General features: G+C 35.4%; 1 protein-coding gene across 2 annotated transcripts in view; it reads right to left on the bottom strand.

Moving 5' to 3' along the window:
* The window catches only part of KCNH7 (potassium voltage-gated channel subfamily H member 7), a gene marked incomplete at both ends in the record, with an annotated part of 452,727 nt that extends 446,240 nt beyond the window's left edge, over positions 1-6,487 (bottom strand). For both annotated transcript variants that reach the window (XM_082658650.1, XM_082658649.1), the window contains 2 exons: positions 4,512-4,742; positions 6,412-6,487. In XM_082658650.1, the coding sequence (XP_082514776.1) occupies positions 4,512-4,742; positions 6,412-6,487 (307 nt within the window). The remainder of the gene's footprint in view (positions 1-4,511; positions 4,743-6,411) is intronic.
* Between the last annotated feature and the right edge of the window lie 12,371 nt (positions 6,488-18,858).

Genomic DNA, 18,858 nt, shown 5'->3' with positions numbered 1-18,858 from the left:
GGACAATACTGAAATAAAATTTTCAAACTGTGAGGAGGAGTGTTTCTTGAGAATTCTTATTTTATCAACAAATACAATTGATCAAATCTAAATTCTATACAATAACTAGAGTCCATGAAATGTTATGAAGTTTAGTTATGTAAAAGAAAATGTAGATTATGTTACTGTTGTTACTATATACTACTGGACGGAGCATGAAAATGTATAAACTGAAAGTTTAAATGAACACCGAAACACATTCTAGGCAAGATCCTCCCTGGAAAACTTTCTTGTTGCTTGAATTACACGCACACAAAATATATTTCTAGTTTTCTCTAAAGACTACCATCTTTATCTCTACTTATACAATTCAGGAATTAAGAGGGCTGAATATTTGCATGCCATATAACATATAAAGCTATTATAAAATTTATTTTGGAGCTATTAAAATTTTAACTAAACTACACTGCCTCTTTAATAAGTTTGTATTATGTATAGTGACAAAAGGTGAGAGGAAATAGACAAGTTTATTTTAGATCTGGGGAACAAAGGAAGAGTGGTAATTAACCCTAAATTCTGGTCTCCATTTATATAAAAGCTTCTTCAATTCATAGTCTATATAGTGTTTTTCTTTAAAAATAATTTCAAGAAAACATCTTGGGGTTTAGAAGATGGAAATGCACATTAGTCACTCTATGATTCAAACATCCTGAAAGCAGAGATAAGGTTGGATACTCCTTTGCATCTCCTCCTACTGTTTCTCTAGTGCCTAAGACCTTACCTGAGAGAGAGGTGGCACTCGGTATGCATCTTCACCTATACTCCTAACAACACAGCATTTTCTATAAGGCCTTTTCTCATAATTCTTAGAGATGGTAGATTCAATCTTACCAAACCAAAACCTCTTTTGAGTTGAGTTGAATCAAACAATACCTCTGGAACTTTGTACTGGTCCCAGCATGACTGGTGCCCTGTCTGGATCTGGTCTCTGACTGGATCAGAAAAGGACTTCCCTCAGTCCCTTCTCATCCTTTAGTTCTTTAAAAGCAACACAAAGATAGGGATATTTCTGATTTGCTAAAAAAAAAAAAAAGTTGCCATTGCACTATGTCTGAAAGCATAGTGGCAAAAATACAGAAACACTCTGACCTCTAAAAATAATGCATTTTAAGTCCTGTTTTCCTACTGAATTAAGACTTTTATTTCTCTTGGAGAAATTTACTTTGATTTTTCCAAATGTTTAGAGTGGCTTGATAATTTAAGGTAAAAATCACATATCTAGATGTGACGGAAGCAGTTTAGCCCTTCAACTAGCTACCTCTGTTGCACGACACACCCCAAACCAGAGATGAGCAATAAATTAAAGGATGACCAACTAAATGGTTCTTCTGTTACCTTACTATTAACATCATCTCCAAACTATGAGCTAGTTAATAGCTGAAGTGTTTGCTATTTCTCAATCACTATTGCTTAAAAAAGGTGTTTTTAAAGTACATGTATTATGCTATTAAAATACATGCCCATCCTTATATAAGCTTCAGCGTAATTATAGTTTTGTATAATTAGAGTTTTATGTCAAAAGATTTACAGCTTTATCACCTCAAGCAATATTTCACAGCTGCCAAGAATGATTTATGCAATAATGACTTAAGCCGTAAAATAGAATCCTCAAAGGAAGGGCTGTCAAATATTCCTACTGCAAATAACTAGGTTTTAAAAAATTGATTTCCTGGTAAACAGCAAGCCCAACTGGACCTGGTAAAATCACATAAAGGAATATTGTAGGAAGCATTGCTTCACAGTGGTGATCATGCAGCTCACCATACACCACGTCAATGTGAACTCCTTGCATAGATCAAAAGTTTAAACTGCTTATAAAGCCTCTGGGTCACTTTGGAAAACAAGCTTTCAGAAATAATGCCATGGGCATGTTTTTGTTACTCCAGTGGGAGTGAATGGAAAAAGTGGAAACAGTATATCTCAACTTTTTGTTAATTTGCTCATTGTGCTTATTGCATCACGATTCATATTACAATGAAATGCTAAATAAAGCATAAATAAAGGAAGCATTTACTGCATATACTTACGAAACCAAGAACCTCTCAAAAGTAAATGACCTCAATTTTAAAGGATTAAGGAAACTTTGGGAAACAAACCAATGAAAATGCTGGCGATCTTGTCCTTTCCTGCTTTTATAAATGTAGAGTGGCTGGCAGGGAAGACTTTCAAAGCATTTGAACTTCACAAGCTCTGACTGATTTTGCAGTTGCCATGTGAATAAAACTAATACACTCAGAAGATTCTATTCAAGGTATCTGAACTAGTAGCAAAAACACAAGTTTATTACATTCAGAGCAAATAAGTCTAACTGTGTCTTCTCAATCTACAAAGGTCATTCAAATTAATATTTTTCTTTGGAAAAAAAGAAAAAGCTGGCCCATCACCTCATTTTCCCCATTATCAATAAAAGCAAAATAGGCAGCATTTGTCATTGACTCTGAGGATACTCAAGCCCTTGTAGATTGAGTCACAACTGAAAATGAAGGCAACAGAATCAAAATTATCACCAAAGGTTGATATTTATATACCTAAACAAGCTTCCAAATAAAGATTCCGTGTCTAAAACAAGGAGGTTTTAATTCATATAACCAAGCAAATCACTGATGGTATGATTTGCGTTAGTCAATGTACCAGCACTTTTACTGTAGAAATTTTTATATCCATGTTTGTGACTCCACATTAAATTGGTTTTTAAAGGTGTTTTGAGATCATTTTACACAGTCACATTGTACAAGTTAAACTAGGCTTCCAAACATCACCATTTTACTTGCAGTTTAATAAATAACACTCTTTTCTATCTGAAAATATGGTCTGAAAATATAGTTAGTATCTAAGTGATCCATACAGTCCAGATTCATTTTATACTTAAATTCTACAAGTTGAAAAAATTCTTAAATGTACCAGAAAACATTAGGACCAACACACCCTACAGTAACCACAATACAGACTATGGGACATCGTGATAGATACTCATATGGGAAAAAATGTCAGACATTCAACTGTTGGCATCAGATACACACACAAAAAAGATGAACTGCATTTGAGTAGTGAGAGCCTCTGTCCAAGAAATGCTTTCAAGACAACAGAGCAATTAAGCTATTTCTAGTATGCCAACCCTACTGATTGAAAAGTAGGGGGAAAATGAGAACTTTAAACCCTATCTCTATTTTGACTGGTAATGATATAACTGATTTCATTCCAGATTAATCCAAAGTTATACAAACCTGTTCCAGTCACACTTTGTTATTCATACCCACTTAAGATGATGTTAAGGAAAATCCAGTAATTAAGAGTTGTACATTTTCTATTATGAAATATTTAATTATAAGAAAATAAGAGGAAGAGCTAAAGCTTTTCCCTGTTAGAATGTATTTTACCAAATGATGAGTCATTATATGATATAAGCTATAACATATCACTCATTTACTCGTTTATAAATCTTAAGAGTTACCTAAAAATCTGACCAGATACCCCTCTGCCTCACTGATTTCTATCAATGGAATTTAAAAAATGATAAGCAATATCAACAAAACAAACTATAACATGCATTTTTAATTGATTTATCTTTAAGTTCTAAATTGTCAGATATCATTAAGCGTTCACATTTGAGAATGTATATACTTTAAAATGGGTATATCTGAATATTCGTACATGTGAGTTAATATACATACATTATGTATATAATGAATGCATGCCCATTTCTTTGAGAACTATTACAGGTCTAACATGCTTACGCTCCCATAGCAAGACTAAAAGGAGGAGGAGTGCCCTTGAAGTTGAGGTATGACCTTAAGTTTCAGATGCCAGTTTTGCTGCAGCTATAAAAATGAATACTAATAATTCTACATATCATAGTTCCTTTTCTCCATTTCTTACTTTAGGAAAAATCTTGAATACATGAACAGGCTTTATTATTTGAATAGACATAGGTTTACTAGACCAATTTTATAAGTTCCTATATATCATCCTTAATCTTATATAAAAAGGATCAAAAGAAACAAGAGGCATTGTCTACCAAATAAAGCCGAAGAGCCAAGAGACATCTATAACAGTAACAGTCTTAGTTCCAGATATACATTTTTCTACAAGACTGTGAAATCTTTTCAAGTTCAAGCAAATAAAACCTTATTTCTCTCCTACTAAATGCATATCAACGCAACCAGGAAATTATTGGCTTTTAAGTTATTCCTTAGGGAAGACAGTGAGATTGATTTGTGGCATTTTGTCCTCAGTGACATTAAGTTACTGGACTTTTGAAGAGTACAGAGTACCCTTATTCAAAAGAGAAATTGTCCCTACTAGTCCACTAATGAGAGTCTCCACATTTCTTGAATGCTGCAACACCACAAGCAAATCATATATCTCCAATTGAATATTAGGGGCTTCTCTCACTATGAACTTTCAGTAATCAATTGTCAAAATTTCATTTTAATGGAATAAAACATAAGGAATCCTAAATGGATAAACTTTACCATTTTTGTGATAGTAGGTGACCTCCACTTTCCTCTCCTCTGACCCCAGCAACGCCTGGGCAATTTGGGCAATATCATGCCTCTTGGTCTCGGGCCCATGGAGGAAGTCGCAGGTGCATGGCTTTTGCATGACATCTGGCCTGGAGAAACCAGTCATCTCGCAGAACCCATCGTTGCAGTAGATGATGGCACAGTTCTGCACTCTGGCATTTGCAATGATAAATTTTTTATCTGTAATAAAAAGATAGTAAGGCATCTTTTAAAAAGCTTCCTCAAGATTCTCATAAACACTGGAACAATTTGTTGCATAATAGGAGATCTGAAATGCAGGTGCTTCCCATATTGCTAACTGCCCAGATTTTAAAAAGAAAAAAGAACTCTAAATAAGAAATTAATGGTCCTAAGTAGTTTTAACAAAAAGTATTAAGAAGCTTTTCTTCAAATTTTGAGAATATCATTTCCCAAATAGTCTAGTTCTCAAGCCCTGTAACTCTCAAGGGTCCTAATGCACACTCAGATAAGCAGCTGGCCCATTGATAGTTCCAGAATGCCATTTAATTGTAAGGTATTTTCGATGCCAAAACAGTGAAGCATCCTGTAGCTGTCAGGTTCCTCATTTCAACCTTGGCCCTTAGAGTACAACTTTCTTAAAGTAGTTATTATTCCTGGATTTGGCTTTTCTCTATCTCTCTAAGGCATACTACACACATCATGTTAAAAAAAAAAAAAAACCTGAAACTATTAGCAATGAAATTATTTCACGTTAATTAGTAGTTTAATAATGCAAAGGTTCACCTTTTCATAATATATATTATCCAGAAGACAAAAATATTTACACACACACACACAGTAAATATCATGTTATCACCTTTTCACATTTACTTTGGGGAACCCTGCATTTTTGTATGGTAGTAGGGATTTTAGTACAAAGGGCTTATTAATTCTGATCACAAATTATATTTACTATTCCCAAATAAAATATGAAACAGGATACACAAGTTTATTTTGAACACAAAGTACTATATCCTCCCATCACTAGATGCAGTGCCAAAATAACTGCATAATGCACAAAATAAATGTGTGTTAATGTAGTTTTAAGGAAATGTCAAATATAAATGAACAAGTATAGGATCTAAAATTAATGTATTTATATAACAATTATTTATTCCTCATAATTAGTGCATATGAGAATATTACATTTCTCTGCATTCAGTCTTTGTGCGATTTACTTATTACACTTCAATTTTTAAATTTCTAGTGGAAATTTAAGGGGATAATGAAGGGACAAAAATATTCTTTAAATAATGAACTGTTTGCCTTGGGAATCAACACGGATCAGATATTACTTTTCCCAAATTATCCAGCTTGGGATTTGCATTGATTCAATGCAAAGTTTAGCTTCTATAAACTAGCAAAAGCAAGCATCCCCGTCATACCACAGCCTTGCAATTTAACCAAGGTAATAAAATACAGTTTGCATAGCCATTTACATCGCTGCTACCATTAACATTCTCTTGTTCCAATAATATGCTCTGCCCTGCTCCTGACTTTCTGGAAGTCTACAATAAAACGGCCACAAAATATAAACCCATGTTACACTAGTTCGTTCCCTGTAAGATAGTAGAAGAGTAGGGCATTAAGTAGCAAGGCAGATAATGGAGCAGTGGGAGAGGAGGATCAAATTGCCTCCTATAATGGAGACCATAATCTAAAATGTAAATCAAAATTAATATCACAGGCAGAACACTCGAGCTGCCATTCGAACCTCCTGACTCGGTTTCACAGCCTCTGAACTTGACAGAGCCCCGGAGTTGCCGTCTCCTCAGCTTGGAAGCGGCGGACGCCAAGTGCACTATCAAAGCAGAAAGCGAGGGAGAGAGAAGAGAACAAATGAACTTACTTTGCCCTTCAAATTTCCGTATGATTGTCCCCAAAAATGTGTTTTGTGGTGCCACATGCCCCCTGCGAACAGGCATGTTGACCCCGGTCTTCCGAGGAGCGCTCCCCGCGAGCTCCGGAGTTCTCCCGGGATCTCTCCTCGGCTAGAGCCCAGGCCAGCGCGCGAGCCGCTCTTTGTGGCAGAGCATCCTCTTTTGAAACCAGAAATCTCTTCCCATTAGCACCACTTCTAGACACCCGCTTTCCCCACCGGAGTCCAATCCATTCCCCTCACCTTCCGGAGGGGGCCTCGCACCGGACTGCCGCGGCGGAGAGGCTTTGGGGGTGGGGAGCGGGAAGGAGGCGGGGTGAGGGGAGCTGGCGGGGGACGGAAGGAGGGAGGGAGCGGTGGGGGGCGGGGTGCGGTGGGGAGGGGGCAGGGAGTCACAAGGGCAATCGATCTGTTTCTCTTCTCCCAAACAGCGTCGATTTCCCAGCGCAAATGGGCTTAACCTGGCGGTGGCCCAGAGCTGTGAGGATGGCTAAGGGGGGGGGGGGGAGGGGGCGGCGGCGGGATGGAAGACTTGGGCGGCTTTTGCAGGAAAGGGAGAAAGAATAGGAGGCTGGGGGGTGGGGGGTGGTTGACGTTTCTATCCCCGCCCTCTCCCCCTACACACACACACACACACACACACACACACACACGCACGCACGCGCGCGCTGCCTTTATCCCGGGAGCTTGGGCGCCGCCACAGCTCGGATTACTCAAGCGTGCTTTAGCGGAAGCCAGCCAAGAAATCTCCAAAACTCAGTGACAAACAGCTACTCTGGGAAGGTGATCTCCATGGCCACCAGCTTCTGGGCCCCATTCCTGAGCTCCTCACGCCGCGGTAGCTAAAACACCCTTAGCTGCAAAGAAAAGACAGGTGGGAAAACGGTCCCTCAGTGAAGACTATTTCTAAGCCCTGGTGGCTCAGGAGGTTGAAGATTGAGGATGAACCACTGAAGGCTGCAGGTTTCGCCTCAGGGCGCAGCTCGGAAGCCTGGGCTCAGCGGAGGTGGGTGCTGAAGCCTGGGCTCAATTGGCACTCTGTCCCAGCCCGGCGCTGAGCCGCGCCTCCCAAAGACCGGAGGCTGCCGGCGCCGCGCTGAGCATGCCCGGTTTCACTGCTTGAACCCTTGAGGAGTTGCAAGGTTGGGGGTGAAAAGGTTTCTCCGCGCTGAAGGTTGCGAGTAAGATAAGAAGGCCAAAGACTGTGTAAGCAACTGGTACAAAACAAGGAAGGAGTTTGAAATGGGCGAGGCTGGGCAAGAGGGGGCAGGAACAAAAGGTGGGTGGGGCTAAGAGTTACCAGCCTTGGTGTGACCTCCCATGCCACTCATGTCCTGAACACACTAGGGACACCATTCTGCTTTCTTCTACCATTTCTAAGAAATCACCTCGTATATGATAGGAAAGGGTTCAAGGGAGAGAATAGTCCTCTCTCCTCTTGCTTCTCAGAGCCTGCCAACACGGCAATCTCATGGTATACATACACTTCTGCCCAAATAGTCCTCCTGGAGACTTAGGAAATCATATGTGACAAGCCATGCCAGGGGAGGGTGTTTTCTAAGTTGTTTCTCTAGTTTTTCATGCTCCTTTCCCTTCATTTATGTCATCTCCTCCCTTAACCAAGTAGTCAGCCCTTTCCACGCCCCTTTCTCTAAATGGAATTTGCCACCACTACAACCTACAGAACAAGAAGACGGACAAATCTCTTATTTCTGCTGGCGATAAGGGTCCTATCAAAACACCTAGTTACATGATGGAGTTTTGGGTGTTCTCGCAGCCCATTAACCTGCTTTGCCTGTGCCTTGAGTAACTCGGGTTCATAATTTTTCAGTTACAACCTCGAAGTCTGAAGTGAAAAAAATGAGAATGGAACTGCAAAGGGCTAAGAAGAAGTGAGTCATGTGGATTGTAATAAATAACGAGGAAATAAACATAACTTTTATTTATGCTCCAGAAAACTCAAGCCAAGGGGAAAAAAAGAAAGAAAAAAAAACAAGAACCTAAGCAATTCTCAATCTTTCCTATCAGAAAAACGAAAATAAATCAGGAACATTGCCTGGGAATGTTGAATTTTCCGGTTAGATTTACTTAAAAAGAAGAAATCTATGACAACCCTTAGGCTCTTATGGTAGCTTCAGCTTTCCTGAATCCGTGAAGTTCCCTCTCTCGGAATATAAAAAGGCACGCTCCTCCAATGTACGGCTTTATTTTCTCCCCGTTTTCAGTAAAAGTAGATCTTTCTGTTTGCTGACTGCAGCTGGGCTTGTGAAACGACAAGAGTTCGTCTCCCAGGTACTAAACGTGTGGAGCTATCCATGGTGCTGACTCTGACTATGCCGTTAGCAACTGCTCTCTGTCTACATCCAGCCACAGACAATAGAACTGCAAACTCAGGCAAGTGTCCCTGATATGTTCACATAGACTACTTGTCTTCACTGGATGTCCGAAGAAACACAGAACTCTACTTGCATCCCATTTCTAAAATACCTTCTTTTTCTACTTAGCTTCTCAGCTGAACCCAAGCTCAAATGTATTCCTCCCAAAATGCATCAAGGACTCCAGAAAAAAATGAACAAACCACACATTGTGTGCATTGTAATTAAGGTTTCATGTACACTATAAAGCCATAATAACACAACACTAAGCTATGGAAAGGTTGTATGGCAAAATTTTGTTTTCAAATCACATGTAAATTCAGTGAATGAATATTGCTTTAAAGAGAAACGGGCATTTCCAAATGCACACATTGGAAACACAGTTATCTGTCATATGACAAGATGTATTGGCATGCAGAAGGTAACAGTGCATAATGTCTCTAGTTATGAGTCTGATACAAACTTTCACAGATTATTGAGTCTGGAAACCCTTGAAATTCCACCTTAAGGGAGGGAAAGTGGCTTCTTCAAGAGGAAAAGCGACTTTTTGTTCCCCAAAGTATTCTTTCTTTCCCTACCACCTTCAGTGTGGTCTCTGTTCATTGGTTCTGGGTAATTACACAATATAATGGTTAAAGTTCCATTGTCTGGGTTCATATGAGCAATCACTGTGGGCTTCACATTTTTTCCAAGTTCATTTAGCTCTAAGATTAGTTCTATTAAGGATTCAGTGTAAGATCATAGGACATTCTATAACCTATATATCGTAATTGATTGATCTGAGCAGAAGATTAAAGGCATCCTGTTTCTAAATTACCCCAGTAATCGTGTTCATGCATTATACAGTGGTACAGTGGAGACAAGTACATCAATCCATATTCAGCCAATAATAGAATCAAATGAGAAGATGGCAATCATGGCTGCTTGCTGGCTGGAAAATCACCCCTCCCTTCAGTCCCACCTCCTATAAAAATGAACTTTAGATTTTGTGTTGAAGCCAGGTTTCATAAGTTTTTAGCAATTTGGGACTTTTTTTTAGAAGTCCCAATACTGAACAAAGCACATAAGTTCCACTGCTGAAATTCTATCAAGTGTACAGATTAACACTGAACACAGGGCACTTATGGGTGAGGATAGAGAATAGATTCAGATGTATTCTTAAAATTACTTGTCTCTGTTACTTTAAAATTAAGTAGTTTAGGATTTACAGTATGTTAAAACTTTTTAACAATGCCTACCACATAGTAAGTACTCCATAAATTTCATACACACAAAATTATGTTTTGCAAGTATGCAAGCCCACAGAATTAATGGAGCCCTGCTTAAGAATCCTACGTTAGAAATTATTTAAGTATCATACATTAATGCTTGAATCTTTAAGGAAACAGCAGCAACCATTATGGGACATTTAAGTGGCATTCTTATACTGACAGAGAATGAAAACTTTTTGGATCAAATAAACAATATAATTTGTTTCATATTTTTCAATAGCACAGAATAGAAGTCAATGAAATTAATGTGAAGTTTTATCAATTTGGCAAAAATGGTTTAATGATCTAATGACTACAATGCAGCATTACAAATGCTGTTTTAATGTGGCCTTCTATGGTAATCCTGGGTATTATCGTAGTAACTGGGTCACATTAAACCTAAGAAACATCTGACTTTACAATTACAAGTTAGGCAAATTTTGGTCTGTATTATCATATGTAGCTCTACAATATCTTAAGAGGCAGAAATGTTGAGGGCATCCATTAAAATAACAATATTTCTCTGCAGCATGGATTAGTGAAAAAGGCAGGAAAAAACTGGGCTCTAACCTGAAATTGCCATTTACAGCAGAAACCAATAAAAATAGTTAAGCCCTCTTGTTCAGAGCTTCATTTCTAAAATCAGTATAATCCCAATTTTCAGTTTTGTGTAAAGAATAACCAGGAAACAGATATAAAATGCTTAGTATAAACTCTGACAGGTAGTGAACATTTAAATAACAGCTGTTCTACAATCTAAAATTAGTAAACTAACAATATTAACATTAACATATAGGACTTAACTAATTTATATTAAGGCCATGCTAGTCGTGCGTGGTGGGGTGAGGGGCATGAAAAGTAAGAATGGGTAGGTGAACTGTACTCATACTCATTAGTCTAAGTGATTGGGACTGATACCAGTGACTGTTCCTAACATATTAAAGTAACATATTTCGTTAGAAACTTGAATATTCCTTCAGAAAATTTAGATGCTTTTCTGATAATGTGTTTTATATATTAGTTTTAATCCAAATGGCTATTGTTCATTTCATCTGAGATACTTTTGTGATAACGTACTCCACATTATAGTTTTTATCCAAATGGCTAATATTTGGCTTATCTCATTGATTACATGTAAGTCTTACTGTATGTTTAGATGTCTCCTCTGTGAGGAATAAGGTGTTGGTAGACACTTCCCTAAAACATGACACCTATTTCTGCAAAAGAGAATCTTTTCATATGTGTAGTGTTAATACATTCATCAATAACTGACATTTAAAATAGCTAGTGACCAAACTGAGCTCTTACAATTTATGAAAAAATAAACCTAGAAATTTAAGTTTGTTGAAAAAAAAATATATATATACATATATATGTACATATAGAGATTTGACTGGGTACCTGGGTAAGGTGGTTTTAGAGAATAATTTCTTGACACAATTTAATAAATAATTTAGCGCATTGGTGTAAAAATGAGCCAGCTGTTACACATTACAGTTTTTTGAAGACTAAGATAGTGTATGAAATTTCTTTTATATCAGTAGATCTTTAAATTGTTTCTTAGTTGACAAATGCACTTGTACCATTACCCAGATTATTTCTTATATTCATTAAGCCTAATTTTAATTGATCCTTGAACTTTGTGGAAATATTTTTTTCCTAGAATTACACTAGGTTGGATTGCTTCTTTTCTGGAAGAAGTTTGCTTTAGTTATTTTTAAAAAGTGTCTCTATATCTGTGGACATATTTATTCTACTACAGAAATTCTATAATATTTTAGCAAATCTGTATACTATGAACCAGCTTTTTCCTAAACTTAAATAGTGTGAAAGCTATCACTTGGGCTTTCACATCTATTCATGATAGAGTAATGGGGTAAGGATTAACTTCTCACTTTTAACAACTATATAATTGCACAAAATATAGAAAACAACAGTGTTCAGACATTGGACAACAAAGAGTGCAGGAGACTGTTCTCCAAAAGAAGAGCCAAAACCAGGTGAGCTCTGTTATCACCCTGGCTTACCAGCTAAGAATTTCCAGATCACAATGCATGAAGTGGGAACCCCATCAGAGCCCAATGGATTAAACTGAAGAAACAAAGTTTGGAGTCCAGGGAAATCAAGGCAGCTTGAATTTACAGAGCAGAATCATGGAGAGGAGGAAGTTGCACAGAAAGAGAAGTCCACATATCTGCATAGGTGTCAACTCAAGTTTTTGTCTGCCTACTGATTTTCACAAGTGTGTAAGGAAACTACCCAAGACCAAAGGGAGAAACTAAGGAAAGTACTGCACAGAACAATTACCAAAGCTTATATGGGAATGGGAATAGTTGCTATGCTACCATCTAAAGTGAAAAACCTACCATTGCATGGAACACTGGTCAGTCTTCATAAATTTATTGTGTTTATAAAGGGGTGAAATTAAACCTTAAGGAGAGACTGATCTACTAAGCTCAGAAGCAAGTCTCAAAGGGATTATATTGATATACTAATTATTTCCCAGAATAAAACCGAGATATATTTAAATGACTACAACAAAATCCAATACCACAAGACACAAAATTAACAATGTCCAGCATCCAAGCAAATACTATCAGGCATGTAAAAAAGCAGGAGAGAAATCAATCACTAGACGCAACCAGAAAGGAAATGGATGATTGAATTGGCATACAGAGACATTGCACAGTTATTGTAAATATACCACCTATGTCCAAAAAGGTAGAGGAAAACAGGAACTTGATGGAAATGGAAGATATAAAAAAGATCCAAATCAAACTGTAGATATGTAAATATAACATCTAAAATTTTTTTAAAAATACACTAGATGAGATTAAAAGCAATTCAACGTTACCAAAAAAAAAAAAAAATCAGTGAAATTGAGGACACAGCAATGGAAACACTCCAAAAATCAAGTGATCTAATGTACATATAACTACATATAATTAGAGTCAGCAGGGGAGAGGAGTCAGGATAAGACAATTATTTCAAAAGTAATGGCTAAATATTACTTAAAATTTTTGAATCCAGAGATACACAAACTTCAATAAAGTCCAACAGAAGAAAAATAAAGAAAACCACACCAAGACACACATTGTAATCAAATTAATAATAACATTTGATACAGATTTTTTTTTACTCTTAGAAACAGTGGTAAGAAAAAATGTATTCCATACAAGGGAGAATTTTCATCAGAATCTATGCTAGTAGATATATAATATAGCAATATTCATCAACTACTTAAAAAAATAACAACAAAATAAACCCCCCAAAAAAGCTGTCAATTTAAGATTCACTATACAGTAAAAGTTTAATAAGTTAAGGCAAAATAGAGACTTTTCAGGCATAGCCAAGAGAATTCATTACCAGCAGACTTGTAGTAAGATTAGTGTTAAAGAATATCTTCCAGAAGGAGAAATCCTATCAGAAGAAAAATTGCATTGGTACAAAATAATGAACATCACAAGAAATGGTAAAACTGTGGGCAAAATAACTTTCCCCACAATTTTTAAAAACTTTTTTTAAAAAGATAACTGAATGTTTATTTGGGGTGTTTTGTGTTTCCATACAAATTTTAAACTTTTTTGTTCTAGTTCTTTGAAAAATACCATTGGTAATTTGATAGGAATTGCACTGAATCTGTAGATTGTAAATAAGAAATGCTGGAGAAGGAGTGGAGAAAAAGGAACCCTCCTACACTGTTGGTAGGAATGTAGATTGGTCTAGCCACTATGAAGAACAGTATGGAGGTTCCTTAAAAAACTAAAAAGAGAGTTACCATATGATCTTTCAATCCCACTCCTGGGCATGTATCCAGAGAAAACTATAATTCGAAAAGATACATGCACCCCAATGTTCATTGCAGCACTATTTACAATAGCCAACACATGGAAGCAACCTAAATGTGCACTGACAGATGAAAGGATAAAGAAGATACACCATGTATATATATGTGTATATATATACACACACACACACACACAAACACACACACACACACACAATGGAATATCACTCAGCCATAAAAAAGAATGGAACAATGCCATTTGCAGCAACTTGGATAGACCTAGAGATTATCATATTAACTGAAGTAAACCAGACAGAGAAAGGCAAATATCATATATCGCTTATATGTGGAATCTAAACAAGAAAAAAAAGATACAAATGAACTTATTTACAAAACAGAAATAGACTCACAGACATAGAAAACAAACTTACAGTTACCAAAGGGGGAAGGATGTATTAGGAGTTTGGGATTTACATATACACACTACTATATATAAAATAGATAACCAACAAGGACCTACTGTATAGCACAGGGAACTATACTCAATATTTTATAAAAACCTATAAGGGAAAAGAATCTGAAAAAGAATAGATATATGTATGCATGACTGAATCACTATGCTGTACACCTGAAACTAACACAACACTGCAAATCAACTATACTTCAATAAAAAAAGAAATAAATAAAATAACCCCCCCATCAACCAGGTAATCTTTAAAATAAAGATAATCATAGGATTAACATGAAAAAAAAGATAACTGAATATTTAAAATAAGACCAATAACAATCAATTTTAAGGTTTATAACAATATAGAATTAAATAATATTACAAATAACAAAACAAAGGACAAGGGGGGAAATGAAAACATATTTTTCAAAGTTTCTTATAATACTTGTGAGACAGTATATTATTTTAACTTAGATTGTAATAAACTAAAAGTATATATTGCAAACCCTAGAGCAACCAGTATAAAAACAATAAAGATGTATAGCTAATCATTCAAACAAAGATAAAGTAGAATCATAAAAAAAAATTCCAAACAAATACAAAAGAAGAGGAGAAAAGGAATCAAGAACAAATAGGACCAAAAAAATAGATATGTAATAGACTTAACCCAGTCATGCCAATAATTATTTAAATGTAACTCATCTAAACATTCCATTTAAAAGGCAGAGTTTGTCAACCTGCCTTTGACAAACTAACTATTGTTGGCTACAACAAATCCACTTTAAATATAAAGATGCAAATAGATGCAAAATCAAAGAATAGCAAAATATAGAGCATACAAACTAGTTTCAAAAGGTGGAATTACTATACAGTAAGTCCCCTACATAGGAACCTTCAAGTTGCCAACTTTCAAAGATGCAAACGTGTGTTCCATCAACGTCAGGTGTGAGTGAAATTTCAGGTTGCCCTCCATCCCCTATTGCTGACAATCATTCAGATCTATCATCTCCCACCTCCTCTCCCTCTTCCGGTCAGTAACTCTTCTTGCCTGTTCACTCGATTGCCAGACCCTGTATGCCACTGTACCTTTCAAGGTACTGTAGTGTAAGATTAAAAATGTTTTCTTTTTTGTGTGTTTGTTTGCTTTTATGTATTATTTGTGTGAAAAGCATTATAAACCTATTACTGTACAGTACTATATAGTCGATTGTGTTAGTTGGGTACCTAGGCTAGCTTTGTTAGACTTAACGAACAAATTGGATGTACAAACACGCTCTCAGAATGGAACTCGTTTGTATGTAGGGGACTTGTTGTATTATCAGACAAAGTGAATTTCAGAACAAGAACTATTACCAGAGATAATGAAGGACACTTCATAATGACAGACATTAATTCATTGAGAGAATATAACAATCTTATTCACTTATAACAAGTTTTAACACATATGAATCAATAATGAATAGAAGTGATATATTCATACAACGGATACTAGTAGGCCATAAAAAGAATGAAATACTGATATATATACTACAATGTGAATGAACATTGAAACTATTATGGTGAGTGCAAGAAGCCAGGCACATAAAGCTACTTAGTGTATGATTCCATTTAGGTGACATGTCCAGAATAGACAAGTCGCTAGAGTTATGAATTAGACTTGTGGTTGCCAGGGACTAGTGGAGCGAGGAATGGAGAGTAATCTCCAATGAGTATATGGTTTATTTTTGGAGTGATAAAAATGTTCTAAAATTAGATTTTGATGATTGTTGCACAACTCTGTGAATATAATAAAAAACACTGAATTGTACACCTTAAAAGGATAAATCTTATGGTGTATGAATTATATCTCATTAAAACTGTTATTACAAAATTTTTAATCAAATAAATTGATAGAAGGAAAAGAAGAAATAGACTAGTCTGTTATTATAGTTAGAAATGTCAACACTCTTCTTATAATAATAGAAAAAGTATACAAAAATTCAGTAAGGATATAGAAGACTTGAACAAACTTATCAACAAATTTAGCTATTTGACATTTGTTGAACACTCCACTGGAGAGTAAGAGAAATCACACTTGTTTCAAGCACTCAAGGAAAAATCACCGAGATAAATAATCACCAAGATAAGCTCTATAAATGTAAAAATATTTAAACCATACAAAGTATGTTCTCTGACTAAATGGAGTTAAACTACAGTGCAAAAAGAAAGATATATAAACAGTCCCCAAATATTTAGAAATTTAAAAGTTTACTTCCATACAATTATTGGGTCAATGTGATGGTCAGCTTATGTGTCAACCTGGCTACACTACAGTTCCCAATTATTCAATAAAACACTAATTGAGGGTTGCTGTGGAGGCATTTTATAGACGTAATTAAAGTTTATAATCAGTACTTACTTTAAGTAAGGAAGATTACACTATACAACAAGAGTGAGCCTGATTCAATCAGTTAAAAGGCTCTAAAAGCAGAACTTAGGTTTCCCTAAAGATGACTGAATTCTGCCTGTGGACTGCTGCTTTAGGGCATGCCCAAGAGTTCCAGCTTGCCCTTCCTTGATGGCCTGCCCTACAAATGTAGGAACTGCCTAGCCAGTCACACAATCACTAAGCCAATTATTTTCCCTTGCACTAAATCTGTTTTATATCCATCTATCTATCTATCTATCTATCTATCTATCTATCCATATGTTTATCTGGTGGAACCCACACTGATACAGTCAAGAAGAAATCACAAGTAAAATTAGAATAGAATTCAAACTGATTGAAAAAAGAAAAATGACATATCAATCTTTGTGAGATTCAACTAACGCAGAGCTGAAAGGGAAATTTATAGAATTAAATGCTCATTAACCATTATCAAATCAAAAATCTAAGCTTCTCACCTAAGAAATGAAAAAATCAAAACAACAGCTAAAAACTGTACCAAACAAAACCCCTACGAAATGTGCATAAAGGAGGAAAATAAAAAATAAAAGCAGAAATAATAAAACAGAAAATGGAAAACCATAGAGAAAATCAATGAAAATAATAACTGACTCATTGAAAACAGCAATAAAATTGGTAAACTTTTAGCCAGATAGGTTAGGAATAAAGAAAAAGAAACACAAACTACCAATATCATGAATTAAAGAGGAATCAATGCTTCAGATCCTATAGACATTTAATTTTTTAAATTATTAAAAAAACTTTATGCCAACAAATTTACCAAATGAGCTGAAATACACACAACCTTGAATGACATAAATTAAGAAAACTCGCTCAAAAAGAAATAGAAAACCTGAATAGCTCCTTAAAACTTTCCTAAAAAAAGTTTATTTCAGTTGGCTTCATTGGTGAATTCTACCAAACATTTAAGGAAGGGATAATAGCAATTCTAAAGAAACTTTTACAGAAAGAAGAGGGAACGTCCCCAGATCATGAAAACAGCAATCAGGTACTGCAACCAGATAAAGAAATTACAAGAAATCTTAGAGAAATATCTCTCATGAACACAGATGCAAACCTTCCCTCACCCAAATTTTAGAGAACTGATTAGAGTTTCTCTTAAGAATTTAAAGTTAAAAAAAAAAAGAATTTAAAGTTGGTTTGATATTTAAAAATCAATCAGTATAATTTACTATATTGACATTAAAAAGAGAAAATGGTGTTCTTAATAGATGTAGAAAATTGACAAGATCAAATATCAACTTGTCATTAAAAAAAAAAAAAAAACTCTCATTAAGTTAGAAATACCAGGGAATTTCCTCAACATGACAAAAGGCATCTGTGAAAAGCCTCTTTCAAATATTATACTTAATGGTGACAAACTAAATTATTTTCCCCACTAAGATCAGGAACCAGGGAAAAGTGTTCACTCAGAACTTTTACTCAACATTCCATTGAAGGTTGTGGTCACTGAAGAAAAGGCAGAAAAAATAAATAAAAATCATACAGCCTGCAAAGGAAAAAGTAAAACTATATTCATTCACAGACTAAATGATTGTTTTGTCAGGAAATCCTAAGTAATTTACCAAAAAAGCTTTGTAACTAATCATTGAGTATATCAAGCTTGCAATTTACAGGCAGAGTTTTAAAAATCAGTTGCATTTTTATATGATAGCAATGAATATTTAGAAATTCAAATTAAAATATAACACAACTTAAAATAGCTTAAAGATTACAGAATACATAGGGACATATTTAAAAATTATAAATAAAGCTTATCCACCAAAAACTACTGAACATCACTGAGAGAAATTAAAGAAGACATAAATAAATGCTAAGATATGCAATGTTTATAGCCCGAAAGACTTAGAATTGTTAAAATGTTAATTCTCCTTAATCTCTAGATTCAATAAAATCAAAATAAAACTCCCAAAAGAATTTTATGGAAATTAACAAGTCAATTCTAAAATTTATATGAAACTCCCAATGCCTAAAATAGTCAAAACAATTTTAAAAGTGAAGAACTCAGTGGGAGGATTTACATTATCTGATTTCACTATTCACATTATCTGATTTCAGTCATACATTAATGAAGACAGAGTGGCATTGTGTAAAAATAGACACAGATAAAT

This window comes from Grampus griseus, assembly GCF_964374135.1.
Source record: "Grampus griseus genome assembly, chromosome: 7".
Classification (NCBI taxonomy): Eukaryota; Metazoa; Chordata; class Mammalia; order Artiodactyla; family Delphinidae; genus Grampus; species Grampus griseus.
This window is presented reverse-complemented; position numbering and strand designations above follow the sequence as displayed.